Below are 13,462 nucleotides of genomic sequence, written 5' to 3' on the forward strand. Positions count from 1 at the left end.
GGGTAGAGCTGCCGCTTTCAAGGAGCAGGACTCTAACCCGGACGCTTATAAGAAATCCCGCTATGCCCTCTGTCGAACCATCAAACAGGCAAAGAGTCAATACCGGACTAAGATTGAATCGTACTACACCAGCTCTGACGCTCGTCAGATGTGGCAGGGCTTGAAAACTATTACAGACTACAAAAGGAAGCACAGCCGTGAGCTGCCCAGTGTCACAAGCCTACCAGACGAGCTAAATCACTTCTGTGCTCGCTTCGAGGCAAGCAACACTGAAGCATGCATGAGAGCACCAGCTATTCCGGATGACTATGTGATCACGCTCTCCGTAGCCGATGCTGTTCATTGACTACAGCTCAGCGTTCAACACCATAGTGCCCTCAGCTCATCACTAAGCTAAGGATCCTGGGACTAAACACCTCCCTCTGCAACTGGATCCTGCACTTCCTGACGGGCCGCCCCCAGGTGGTAAGGTTAGGTAACAACACATCTGCCACGCTGATCCTCAACACGGGGGTCCCCTCAAGGGTGCGTGTTCAGTCCCCTCCTGTACTCCCTTTTCACCCATGACTGCATGGCCAGGCACGACTCCAACACCATCATTAAGCTGATGACACAACAGTGGTAGGCCTGATCAACGACAACGATGAGACCCGGCCGTGTGGTGCCAGGATAACAACCTCTCCCTCAACGTGATCAAGACAAAGGAGATGATTGTGGACTACAGGAAAAAAAAGAGGACTGAGCACGCCCCCATTCTCATTGACGGGGCTGTAGTGGAACAGGTTGACAGCTTCAAGTTCCTTGGTGTCCACATCACCAACAAACTAACATGGTCCAAACACACCAAGACAGTCGTGAAGAGGGCACGACAAAGCCTATTCCCCCTCAGGAGACTGAAAAGATTTGCATGGGTCCTCAGATCCTCAAAAAGTTCTACAGCTGCACCATCAAGAGCATCCTGACTGGTTGCATCACTGTCTGGTATGGAAACTGCTCGGTCTCGGCAAGGCACTACAGAGGGTAGTGCGTACAGCCCAGTACATCACTGGGGCCAAGCTTCCTGCCATCCAGGGCCTCTATACCAGGCGGTGTCAGAGGAAGGCCCCTCAAAATTGTCAAAGACTCCAGCCACCCTAGTGATAGACTGTTCTCTCTGCTACCGCACGTCAAGCGGTACCGGAGCGCCAAGTCTAGGTCCAAGAGGCTTCTCAACAGCTTCTACCCCCAAGGCATAAGACTCCTGAACAGCTAATCATTGCTACCCGGACTATTTGCACTGCCCCCCCCCACCCCCACCCCCCTCTTTTACGCTGCTGCTACTCTGTCTATTATTTATGCATAGTCAGTTTAACTATACCCACATGTACATATTACCTCGACTAGCCGGTGCCCCCGCACATTGACTCTGCACCGGTACCCCACTGTATATAGCCTCACTACTGTTATTTTATTTTACTGCTGCTCTTTAGTTATTTGCTTTTATTTGTTTTACTTAACACTTAACCAACAATGCATTTATTTAAAATAAAATAAAAAATTAAGGGCTTCTAAGTAAGCATTTCACTGTAATGTCTACGCCTGTTGTATTTGGCGCATGTGGCAAATAAAATTTGATTTGATTTAAAGGACACCAATAAGAAGAAGAGACTTGTTTGGGCCAAGAAACACGAGCAATGGACATTAGACCGGTGGAAATGTGTCCTTTGGTCTGATGTCCAAATTGGAGATTTCTGGTTCCAACCGCCGTGGCTTTGTGAGACGCGGTGTGGGTGAACGGATGATCTCCGCATGTGTATTTCCCACCGTAAAGCATGGAGGAGGAGGTGTTGTGGTGTGGGGGTGCTTTGCTGGTGACACAGTCTGTGATTTATTTAGAATTCAAGGCACACTTAACCAGCATGGCTACCACAGCATTCTGCAGCGATACTCCATCCCATCTGGTTTGGGCTTAGTGGGACTATCATTTGTTTTTCAACAGGACAATGACCCAACACACCTCCAGGCTGTGTAAGGGCTATTTTACCAAGAAGGAGAGTGATGGAGTGCTGCATCCATTTGCTTCAATCCACATCATTTGAAATGAGACGTTGATTAATTATTTCAATGTTGAATTCGGTGTCCCTCAAACAACACGTTATTAAAGATCATCTTCTAAATGACTAAATGATATATGGCATTCATAAAGTCTTCATAAGCCCTACATTGCTTCACAAAGCATTTGTAAGTAATGTAATACTATGTAAAGGGTGATATAAAATGTGCTATGGAAAATGTGGCATAACCGTTTTGTCACCCTTCACATAACATGTGATTTTCTTATGGAGGATTTCTGAGGCATCCATATAGGCCTTATGAAGGCTTCATTGAGCCTTAAAAGTTATTTAAATGTTTTACATTTAGCAGACGCTCTTATCCAGAGCGACTTACAATTAGCAAGTGCATACATTTTCATACTGGCCCCCCGTGGGAAACGAACCCACAACCCTGGCGTTGCAAGCGCCATGCTCTACCAACTGAGCTACAGTTATCTTTTGTTTATAGTGGGACCGGATTATTGAAGATGTGCACAAGCAATTTATTTACTATCGTTAATGGTATTCAATAAAGGAATGAATCGGGTGGTTTGAATTTTGTCCTGCGAGGTTCCACCCACTGTGCACCACTGATAACGTACGTAGCCATTGAAGATGATCTCTCCCTCTTTCCCCTGATTCCCCCTCATTCTGTCCCCCTCACGTATGAGTGTGCTACCTAAATTATTTACAGACAGTTGGGGTGTTAAGATTTGGTATTACATTATGGCTAGCTCATCAATAATTAACTAGTCGCTTTGTCTTTTCCAGAGTTCATTTCTTGGCCGGCTGAAACACTTTGTGGAGATCATTGACCCCAGCACACTCTTTGTGTCTGAGGTAAGGTACAGTTGAAAACATCAATCCATGTACTGTTTTACTACTTCAGCAATTGGTTTTTGTAAGAGATAATTATTAAGAGACTTGGGACTTGTGGCAACAGGAGAATTGCGTCCAATACTGTAGATCTGGAATCCAATCAGATAACACCGGGTCGGACTGAGACCAGAAATTGGCCTACATATTTCTCACACACCAGGCCATTTTTCCCTCAAAGCCCCCATTATTAGCCCAAAAATGATCATTCTGCGCAAAATAATTTTTGGACAGGCCCACTTGGCCAAAGATGCCCTATGTCCTTTTCTGAGATAACACATTAGCTAGAAACCTAACTACCTATTATTAATTATCTTGTTGACTCAAATGACTCTTTTATCTCTCCAGAGACGATTGACAGAATGCATTAATCTCCTGGATGATTTTAAACGTGGAACACTACCACCTGGAGTTTCTGATCTACAGGTGAGCTTTTTGTTATCAGAAATGCCTTTGTCAGTGTTACAGAATATATACTGTTCCAAATAGCAATTTTCTTTTAAGCATAATGTTTATGACACTTGCAATATGTAGCTGTAACACACTCCTTACATTCAGCTGCCCAACATTTCCCCTCACTGCTCTGAACTGATACAGCTGTTTTTTTACTCCCTAGCTATGGGAAGCCCAAAAGGTCAAGCAGGTAGGTTGTGGCACACGTCTGCTTCGTATAAAGCAGTTTGACCCCATTTTGACCCCATGTATGTATTGCCATACATACATACATTTTCCCTCTCCTCTTGGAAGCATGATGATGTTGTCACACTCTATATCTCATATCTGAATGCAGGCCATCATTCATCCTGACACAGGAGAGAAGATTTTCATGCCTTTCCGAATGTCAGGTATGACTTCCAAGTGAAGACTTTCACCAGAGTGACTTTTATTTTGTTAATGGTCATTTTTACACTGATTATATTTTTTTGCATCTAAACAGGTTATGTCCCATTTGGAACACCAATTGTAAGTCATATATGAAATTATTACTGTATTTCATATGTATCTATGGATACAATATTCAACTTTGTCCTGAAGTTGATTACTGTATGTACAGTAAATACGTGTAACATCTGGTATGGTCATTTGTTTAATAAAACACTGTTGGATTTACTGACTTTTTGGGGTAGTCATTCTGGACACCTTGCAAGACTAGAGCAGTTGCACTATTGTCTCCCTATCTGGTATATTCTAGGTTGTGGGCCTTCTCCTTCCAAATCAGACTGTGGTATCCACCATTTTCTGGCAGGTAAAGACATGACAAGCAACCTTTTCAACAATAACGGTCCCAAGTTGTTAATATCCACATTGGATACGCTCTCCTTCCCAGTGAGGTAAATTGATGTAATTGAATTTCACTTAATGTTTTTTCTCCTTTCAGTGGCTTAACCAGAGTCACAATGCCTGTGTCAACTACTCGAACCGCAATGCTACTAAGGTAGTGTATGAGAGGATCATTTATATTATTTACGGCTTGATTCTCAGAAAAAGCTACTGAATTACAATTCTGTGTGAGTGTTTTTGGTCCACATACTGTGCTGCTCCATAGCAACTAGCACTGTATCTCCTGCATCTGGTACTGTAGATTTCCTTCAATTTAGCAATGGCTCATGTCTATTAGGCACCAAATAGAAGAAAATGGACTGAAACAGCGAGGGACTACCTGGACTTTTTGGTTTTCCGTTGCAAAACGTTTAGTTACGGTTTGCCCTAATTAACACCACCCAGATGTACAGTATATAAAGTGTTTTGAACATATGACTGATGTCAAAGTGTCAATTTTCCATTCATGGTTTTGGTATTCAAGAGAATTATTTTATCCAGTGTTAGTCTTACGTAAGAGGCTGTGAGATACTAAGTCATTCATGTTGTTGTTCATATTAGCCTACACCGACATCCACGTTTCTTCAAGGTTACTTCGGAGCTGTGACCAGTGCTGTCTCCCTTGCGGTCAGTTGTTGATTATTATACATTTATGGGGGCCCCGTGTAGCTCAGTTGGTAGAGCATGGCGCTTGCAACGCCAGGGTTGTGGGTTCGATTCCCGCGGGGGGCCAGTATGTAAAAAAAAAATGTATGCACTCACTAACTGTAAGTCGCTCTGGATAAGAGCGTCTGCTAAATGACTAAAATGTAAGTGTAAAAAATAAGCGATTCTGTCCTGTCTATTTTGCTATACAGTACCAGTCAAAAGTTTGGACACACCTACTCATTCCAGGGTTTTTCTTTACTATTTTACTATTTTCTAGATTGTTGAATAATAGTGAAGACATCAAAACTATGAAATAGCACATATGGAATCATGTATTAACCAAAAAAGTGTTAAACAAATCTTAATATATTTTATATTTGAGATTCTTCAAAGTAGCCATCATTTGCCTTGATGACAGCTTTGCACACTCTTGGCATTCTCTCAACCAGCTTCATGAGGTAGTCACCTGGAATGCATTTCAATTAACAGGTGTGCCTTGTTAAAAGGTAATTTGTGGAATTTCTTTCCTTAATGCGTTTGAGCCAATCAGTTGTGTTGTGACAAGGTAGGAGTGGTATACAGAAGATAGCCCTATTTGGTAAAAGACCAAGTCCATATTAAGGCAAGAACAGCTCAAATAAGCAAAGAGAAACAACAGTCCATAATTACTTTAAGACATGAAGGTCAGTCAATCCGGAAAATGTCAAGAACTTTGAAAGTTTCTTTAAGTGCAGTCGCAAAAACCATCAAGCGCTATGATGAAACTGGCTCTCATGAGGACCGCCACAGGATAGGAAGACCCTGAGTTCCCTCTGCTGCAGAGGATAAGTTCATTAGAGTTACCAGCCTCAGAAATTGAAGCTGGTTGAGAGAATGCCAAGAGTGTGCAAAGCTGTCATCAAGGCAAAGGGTGGCTACTTTGAATAATCTCATATAACATATATATTGACTTGTTTAACACTTTTTTGGTTACTACATGATTCCAAGTGTGTTATTTCATAGTTTTGATGTCTTCACTATTATTCTACAATGTAGAAAATAGTAAAAATAAAGAAAAACCCTTGAATGACTAGGTGTGTCCAAACTTTTGACTGGTGCTGTATGTAACGTGTTAAATGGGTTTAGAGCACAGGCGGCCAATGGCACCTTAATTGGGGAGGACGGGCTCATAGTATGGCTGGAACGGAATTAATGGTATGGTATGGAAAACATCAAATACATGGATTCCATGTGTTTGATACCATTCCATTCACTCCATTCCAGCCATTATTATGAGCCATCCTCCCCTCAGCAGCCTCCTGTGGTTTAGAGTGTATCCTAAAGTTTGTGCTGTGTTGTTTAGGTAGGACTGAATGTACTGATTCAGAAAGCCAACAGGTTGAGTCCAGCAACCCGAATGATCATACAGAGACTCATTCCTTTTCCAGCTGTGGGTATGTATTCATAAATAATGAATTAATAACTAGTTAATATAGTATTAACGTGAAAATCTACACTCTATTTTAAAATAAGTTTATCACAATGTACTATGAGCTACAGGTGCAAATGAATAGGCTGCACTGCTTTTACTTTTGGGTTCATTCTCCCTCTGTCCTCTCATGTATGTAGGTCTCCTCCTTTTATTCATAGAGCTATAAATGCATCCCTCAAAGGGATAAATCACCTTTAACAAGAGCTGAAGATAAACTGGTGTCAGAGGAGGCAGAGATTTGCAGGCTTATACAATGTCATTGGTTATGTTTTGTTGCTGGTTTCTACTCTATTAGCTTTGTGTGGTTAGCATTGTGTAGCTAATAGCTATCCTCCTACTACATAGATCTCTGTTCAGTGTTGTCAAGATAGTACTGTAAGCTCTCCCCAGTTGTAAATGTGAAACCTATGTCTTTACTGAGGGCCGGTCTATAGACCTCACATGCTGAAGTGGAATACTCCAAACAAATCAATATGAAATAGATACATTGGCCCTGTTGGAACACTCGTAAAATGGATCCTTCCTTCCTGCCATCCCTAAAGTAGTCGGCGGCAGGTAGCCTAGTGGTTAGAGCATTGGGCCAGTAACCGAAAGGTCGCTGGTTCAAAAACCGGAGCTGACAAGGTGAAAATCTGTCGATGTTCCCGTGAGCAAGGCACCTAACCCTAATTTGCTCCAGGGGCGCCGTGCTACTATGGTTGACCCTGTAAAACAACACATTTCACTGCACCTATCCAGTGTATGTGACAGTTAAACGTATTTTTCTAGTCATCTAGTAGTGTCAGATTAGTGATTACTTCAAGAACGGGAGGAAGGAAAGATACGTTTTTAGAGTATTCAAATGGGTAGGTCTCAATCTCAGCTGAATGTCAGGCATCGCCACTGTCACAACCAGTCTTCTCCGCTTCCTCAGCCAGTGCCAACATTTGCAACGTGGGCCTCATGAGGCACATTGAGCTGTCGGAGGGCGTCGACGTGCTGGACGGAAATGGGAACGTATTGGGCTCCTCAAAGATTGCTGCCAAACATGTGAGTGGCTGGTCATCAATGATACCTCTCTCACAAGCCTTTATAAAAACACTGTTTCCTTCCTGGCCATAGAGAGAAAATGAATGGAGTCATTCAACAAAAACTGACTAGCTAGCTAGCTACTAAACATACTGTGCAGATACAGTGCCTTCAGAAAGTATGCATACCCCTTGACTTATTCCAATTTTTCTTGTGTTACCACCAGAAAAAATATACCGCTAAAATATACAGTACCAGTCAAACGTTTGGACAATTGAGATGGTTTGAGATGAGTTAGACCGCATAGTGAAGGAAAAGCAGCCAGCAAGTGCTCAGCATATGTGGGAACTCCTTCAAGACTGTTGGAAAAGCATTCCAGGTGACTACCTCATGAAGCTGGTTGAGAGAATGCAAAGCTGTCATCAAGGCAAAGGGTGGCTACTTTGAAGTAAAATCTAAAATATATTTTGATTTGTTTAACACTTTTTGGGTTAATACATGATTCCATATGTGTTATTGAATAGTTTTGATGTCTTCACTATTATTCTACAATGTTGAAAATAGTAAAAAAAATTAAGAAAAACCCTTGAATGAGTAGGTGTGTCCAAACTTTTGACTGGTACTGTATATATATTTAATAATATATTTTTTGAATTGAGAGTTTTCAGGGGGTGCCCCTACTATGACAATATTTGTACATTATTCTTTTAAAAATTCTTCAAGATCTGTCAAGTAGGTTGTTGATCATTGCTAGACAGCCATTTCCATGTCTTGCCATAGATTTTCAAGCCGATTTAAGTCAAAACTGTAACTAGGCCACTCAGGAACATTCAATGTCGTCTTGGTAAGCAACTCCATTGTATATTTGGCCTTGTGTTTTAGGTTATTGTCCTGCCGAAAGGTAAATTTGTCTCCAAGTGTTTGTTGGAAAGCAGACTGAAACAGGTTTTCCTCTAGAATTCTGCCTGTGCTTAGCTCTATTCCATTTCTTTTTATCCCAAAACCTCCCTAGTCCTTACCATAACAAGCATACCCATAACATGATGCAGCCACCACAATGCTTTAAAATGTGAAGAGTGGTACTCAGTGATGTGTTGGATTTGCCCCAAAAATAACGCTTTGTATTCAGGACATAAAGTTAATTTATTTGCAGTTTTACTTTAGTACCTTATTGCAAACAGGATGCATGTTTTGGAATATGTTTTATTCAGTACATTTGAGTCATTTAGCAGACGCTCTTATCCAGAGCGACTTATAGGAGCAATTAGGGTTAAGTGCCTTGCTCAAGGGCACATCGACAGATTTTTCACCTAGTCGACTCGGGGATTAGAACCAGCGACCTTTCGGTTACTGGCACAACGCTCTTAACCACTAAGCTACCTGCTTTTCACTCTGTCATTTAAGTTAGTATTGTGGAGTAACTACAATGTTGTTGATCCATCCTCAGTTTTCTCCTATCACAGCCATTAAACTCTGTTTTAAAGTCATTGACCTCATGGTGAAATCCCTGAGCGGTTTCCTTCCTCTCCCGCAACGGAGTTAGGAAGCACTTCTGTATCTTTGTAGTGACCGGGTGAATTGATACACCATCTAAAGTGTAATTAATGACTTAACCATGCTCAAAGGGATATTCAATATGTACTTTTTTTTTTACCCATCAACCAATAGGTGCCCTTCTTTACGAGGCATTGGAAAACCTCCCTGGTCTTTGTGGTTGAATCTGTGTTTGAATTTCACTGCTCGACTGAGGGACCTTACAGATAATTGTATGTGTGGGGTACAGAGATGAGGTAGTCATTCGAAAATCATGTTAAACACTATTATTGCACACATAATAATAGTCCATGCAACTTGTGACTTGTTAAGCACATTCTTACTCCTGAACTTATTTAGGCTTGCCATAACAAAGGGATTGAATACTTATTGACTGAAGACATTTCAGCTTTTCATTTTTCATTACATTTGTTAAAATTTCAAAAAACATTATTCCACTTTGACATTATGGGGTATGGTTTGTAGTCCAGTGATAAAAACATCTCAAAGTAATCAATTTTAAAATCAGGCTGTAACAACAATGTGGAGAAAGTCAAGGGGTGTGAATACTTTCTGAAGGCACTGTAGTTTAGTGTCTTCACTATTATTCTACAATGTTGAAAATAGTAAAAAAATAAAGAAAAACCCTTGAATGAGTAGGTGTGTCCAAACTTTTGACTGGTACTGTATATATATTTAATAATATATTTTTTGAATTGAGAGTTTTCAGGGGGTGCCCCTACTATGACAATATTTGTACATTATTCTTTTAAAAATTCTTCAAGATCTGTCAAGTTGGTTGTTGATCATTGCTAGACAGCCATTTCCATGTCTTGCCATAGATTTTCAAGCCGATTTAAGTCAAAACTGTAACTAGGCCACTCAGGAACATTCAATGTCGTCTTGGTAAGCAAATCCATTGTATATTTGGCCTTGTGTTTTAGGTTATTGTCCTGCCGAAAGGTACATTTGTCTCCAAGTGTTTGTTGGAAAGCAGACTGAAACAGGTTTTCCTCTAGAATTCTGCCTGTGCCTAGCTCTATTCCATTTCTTTTTATCCCAAAAACTCCCTAGTCCTTACCATAACAAGCATACCCATAACATGATGCAGCCACCACAATGCTTTAAAATGTGAAGAGTGGTACTCAGTGATGTGTTGGATTTGCCCCAAAAATAACGCTTTGTATTCAGGACATAAAGTTAATTTATTTGCCACATTTTTTGCAGTTTTACTTTAGTACCTTATTGCAAACAGGATGCATGTTTTATTCAGTACATTTGAGTCATTTAGCAGACGCTCTTATCCAGAGCGACTTACAGGAGCAATTAGGGTTAAGTGCCTTGCTCAAGGGCACATCGACAGATTTTTCACCTAGTCGACTCGGGGATTAGAACCAGCGACCTTTCGGTTACTGGCACAACGCTCTTAACCACTAAGCTACCTGCTTTTCACTCTGTCATTTAAGTTAGTATTGTGGAGTAACTACAATGTTGTTGATCCATCCTGTTTCCTATCACAGCCATTAAACTGTAGCTGTTTTAAAGTCACCATTGGCCTCATTGTGAAATCACTGAGCGGTTTCCTTCCTCTCCGGCAACTGAGTTATGAAGGACACCTCTGTCTTTGTAGTGACTGGGTGTATTAATACACCATCCAAAGTCTAATTAATAACTTCACCATGCTCAAACGGATATTCAATGTCTGCTTTTTTATTTTTACCCATCTACCAATAGGTGCCCTTCTTTGCGAGGCATTGGAAAACCTCCCTGGTCTTTGTGGTTGAATCACTGTTTATAATTCACTGCTCGACTGAGGGACCTATTGGTAGACCTTAACATTTTCTGTATGTTTGGGGTACAGAGATGAGGTAGTCATTCAAAAATCATGTAAACACTATTAGCACACAGAGTCCATGCAACTTATGTGACTTGTTAAGCAAATATTTACTCCTGAACTTATTTAGGCTTGCCATAACATTTCAGCTTTTCATTTTTAATTAATTTGTATAACATTCTAGAAACATAATTCCACTTTGACATTATGGGGTTTTGTGTGTAGGCCAGTGACACAAAATCTCAATTTAATCTATTTTAAATTCAGGCTGTAACACAAAATGTGGAAAAGTCCAGGTGTGTGAATACTTTCCGAAGGCACTGTATATCATATTCGATCAGTCTTTAGAATGAGAGATACCCTGAGCAAGATGGCCATCCTATAATCATGTCCATTCTAGTGTTCTATTGAATTATCTGTTCCTGGCAAAATATTTTGTCTGTAAACTGTTAATATTGTATATTTGATGCAAAATGAATAGTCTGTCTGTGACTGAAGTCAGAACAATTCTTCATATGAGGTTCAATAAAGAAAGAACAGGTTTATTTTATAATTTATAATTAGTCTAACATATTTATGCGTTTTTCCACATATGTCCATATGCCTTATCCCTCAAATCTCATGGGAAGGGGAATTTAATCCAACATATTGCAATATTTTGAATTGAAGCATGTGCACAATATTCTTCTTTCCCCCCCAGGCAATTATGGAGACAGCCTTTACCAGAGTGGTCCTCCCGATGCCAATCTTTGTCCTTCCTCCCATCGTCATGTCCTACCTAGAAAAGTATGTCATGCTTCGAGATGGGTCAGAACTATTTAGTGTACTGCCTTGTCAAGTCCCTGCATTAATGTCAGAATAGTATCAGTTGAGTTATGGTCATCCCAATACCTAAAGCCTGAAAAATAGGGTCCCGGATAGGACCATGTTTACAACAGATGAACATTCTGTGCATTTCATTTTTTGTAAGGGTGGAGGTGTTGACAATTACTATTGTAGTCGTGTGTAAGAAATGTTGTATTAGTGTTGAGATTGGATTTAATACAAATGCCAATATCAAATGTGTGCTTCCCTTCATGTCTGTTAGACTTCCATTGCTGCAGACGAATCGGAGGCTGTTGCTACCCATCCACAGCCTGGTGTGTCTGGCTACCTTCAGCCTCTCCCTGCCCCTGGCCATCAGCCTATTCCCACAGATGTCTCAGGTACTACTGCAGCTGCTATCCCTGAAGGCTGGCTGGACAGCTGGGAGGAATTCACCTCACACACACTTCACTTGTCTCTCTTAAAATTAAGAACGAACGATAAGGTTCTGGGTTTAGAGGTACTGTGAAGGGCTATTAGGTGTTGCAGAGGGTTGGTAGGCGTATTGTGTGCTTACATCTCTTTCTCTGGTTCAACTTCAACAGATCGACGTGTCTCAGCTTGAGCCGGAGATCGCCATGGCAACCGATTGCAAGGTGGTGACCTACAACAAGGGACTGTGATGACTGGCCCCCGAGGAGAGAGTAGAGGACAGGGCACGGAACAGCGGCACAAATTAGCCTCCTTTTTGATTGGCTGTAACAGACACTCCAGGTCTCTCTCCGGTGTAGGGTGAAGTTGCCCCTAGAAGCTGATCTTCGGTCAGTTTTGTATTTTCCACACTAATGGATTGGGGGAGGGGAAGCTTATCCCAGATCTGTACCTTGGGGAAACTTCACCCTGGAGCTCTGTCTCCCATAGCCTAACATGGTAACAGGTCCAGGCACTTTTTGCTGCATTAATATAGTGTAGCATAGATTATCATATACTGTCTTAATCATTGGTTTTAATACAACACATTCCATGGAATGTGAAAATGATGCAAATCAGTAAGGCTTGAGGGAGGTTAAGGGAACAATATCGTAGTAATATGTTATGATGGAACTTTATAATGTTATGCCTATACCAGCTATTTCGCAATTGGTCGTGCTGATCAACACATTTGTTCGAATTTTTATATGAGATATGTTTTTATTGTTCACCTGAACTACTATAGTTGTTTGAATGTTTGGTGGATGACATACATGTACTGACCTCAAACATATATTTAGGATTTTTTTAACGTAAAAAAAATAAAAAGATCTAAAATCGTTTTACAATCACATAAATCAGTGTTGAGTGATAGATCCTGATTGACTGTTCAGGTCTTATGATGACTCATACAGTGCCTTCAGAAAGTATTCATACCCCTTGACTTATTCCACATTGTGTTGTTACAGCCTGAATTCTAAATGGATTAGATCAACAACATCAAAAATGATCTCACCCATCTACACACAACACCCCATAATGACAAAGTGAAAACATGTTTTTAGAAATGTTTGCAACATTAGTGGAAATGAAATACAGAAATATCTAGTTTACGTAAGTATTCACACCCCTGAGTCAATACATGTTAGAATCACCTTTGGCAGTGATTACAGCTGTAAGTCTCTAAGAACTTTGCACACCTGGATTGTACAATATTTACACATTATTCTTTTAAAAATTCAATGGGGTTTTGTGTGTAGGCCAGTGACACAACATTTTGAAGTCACTGTATATCAAATTAGACGAATGAAAGATACCCTGTAATCATGTCCGTTCTATTTAATTCTGTGTTCATGGCAAATATATTGTGTCTATAAACACTAAATCTCAATTTAACCCATTTTAAATTCAGGCTGTAACATAACA

At 40.6% G+C, this 13,462-nt stretch overlaps 1 protein-coding gene across 3 annotated transcripts in view; it reads left to right on the forward strand.

Moving 5' to 3' along the window:
• LOC121534850 (sideroflexin-5) overlaps nucleotides 1-13,120 on the forward strand; it is a 32,588-nt gene extending 19,468 nt beyond the window's left edge. The window contains exons 2-14 of one of the 3 annotated variants that reach the window (XM_041841444.1): nucleotides 2,844-2,912; nucleotides 3,297-3,374; nucleotides 3,565-3,591; nucleotides 3,739-3,793; nucleotides 3,886-3,911; nucleotides 4,141-4,194; nucleotides 4,327-4,383; nucleotides 4,830-4,895; nucleotides 6,259-6,349; nucleotides 7,301-7,416; nucleotides 11,463-11,548; nucleotides 11,850-11,967; nucleotides 12,172-13,120. In XM_041841444.1, the coding sequence (XP_041697378.1) occupies nucleotides 2,844-2,912; nucleotides 3,297-3,374; nucleotides 3,565-3,591; nucleotides 3,739-3,793; nucleotides 3,886-3,911; nucleotides 4,141-4,194; nucleotides 4,327-4,383; nucleotides 4,830-4,895; nucleotides 6,259-6,349; nucleotides 7,301-7,416; nucleotides 11,463-11,548; nucleotides 11,850-11,967; nucleotides 12,172-12,249 (921 nt within the window). In that variant the 3' untranslated portion in view covers nucleotides 12,250-13,120. Of the gene's footprint in view, nucleotides 1-2,843; nucleotides 2,913-3,296; nucleotides 3,375-3,564; nucleotides 3,592-3,738; nucleotides 3,794-3,885; nucleotides 3,912-4,140; nucleotides 4,195-4,326; nucleotides 4,384-4,829; nucleotides 4,896-6,258; nucleotides 6,350-7,300; nucleotides 7,417-11,462; nucleotides 11,549-11,849; nucleotides 11,968-12,171 lie in introns of those variants that run through there. The other 2 variants (XM_041841459.1, XM_041841452.1) reach the window with 2 other exon arrangements.
• The last annotated feature ends 342 nt before the right edge of the window (nucleotides 13,121-13,462 follow it).

Source organism: Coregonus clupeaformis, chromosome 2 (assembly GCF_020615455.1).
Source record: "Coregonus clupeaformis isolate EN_2021a chromosome 2, ASM2061545v1, whole genome shotgun sequence".
Taxonomy (NCBI): domain Eukaryota; kingdom Metazoa; phylum Chordata; class Actinopteri; order Salmoniformes; family Salmonidae; genus Coregonus; species Coregonus clupeaformis.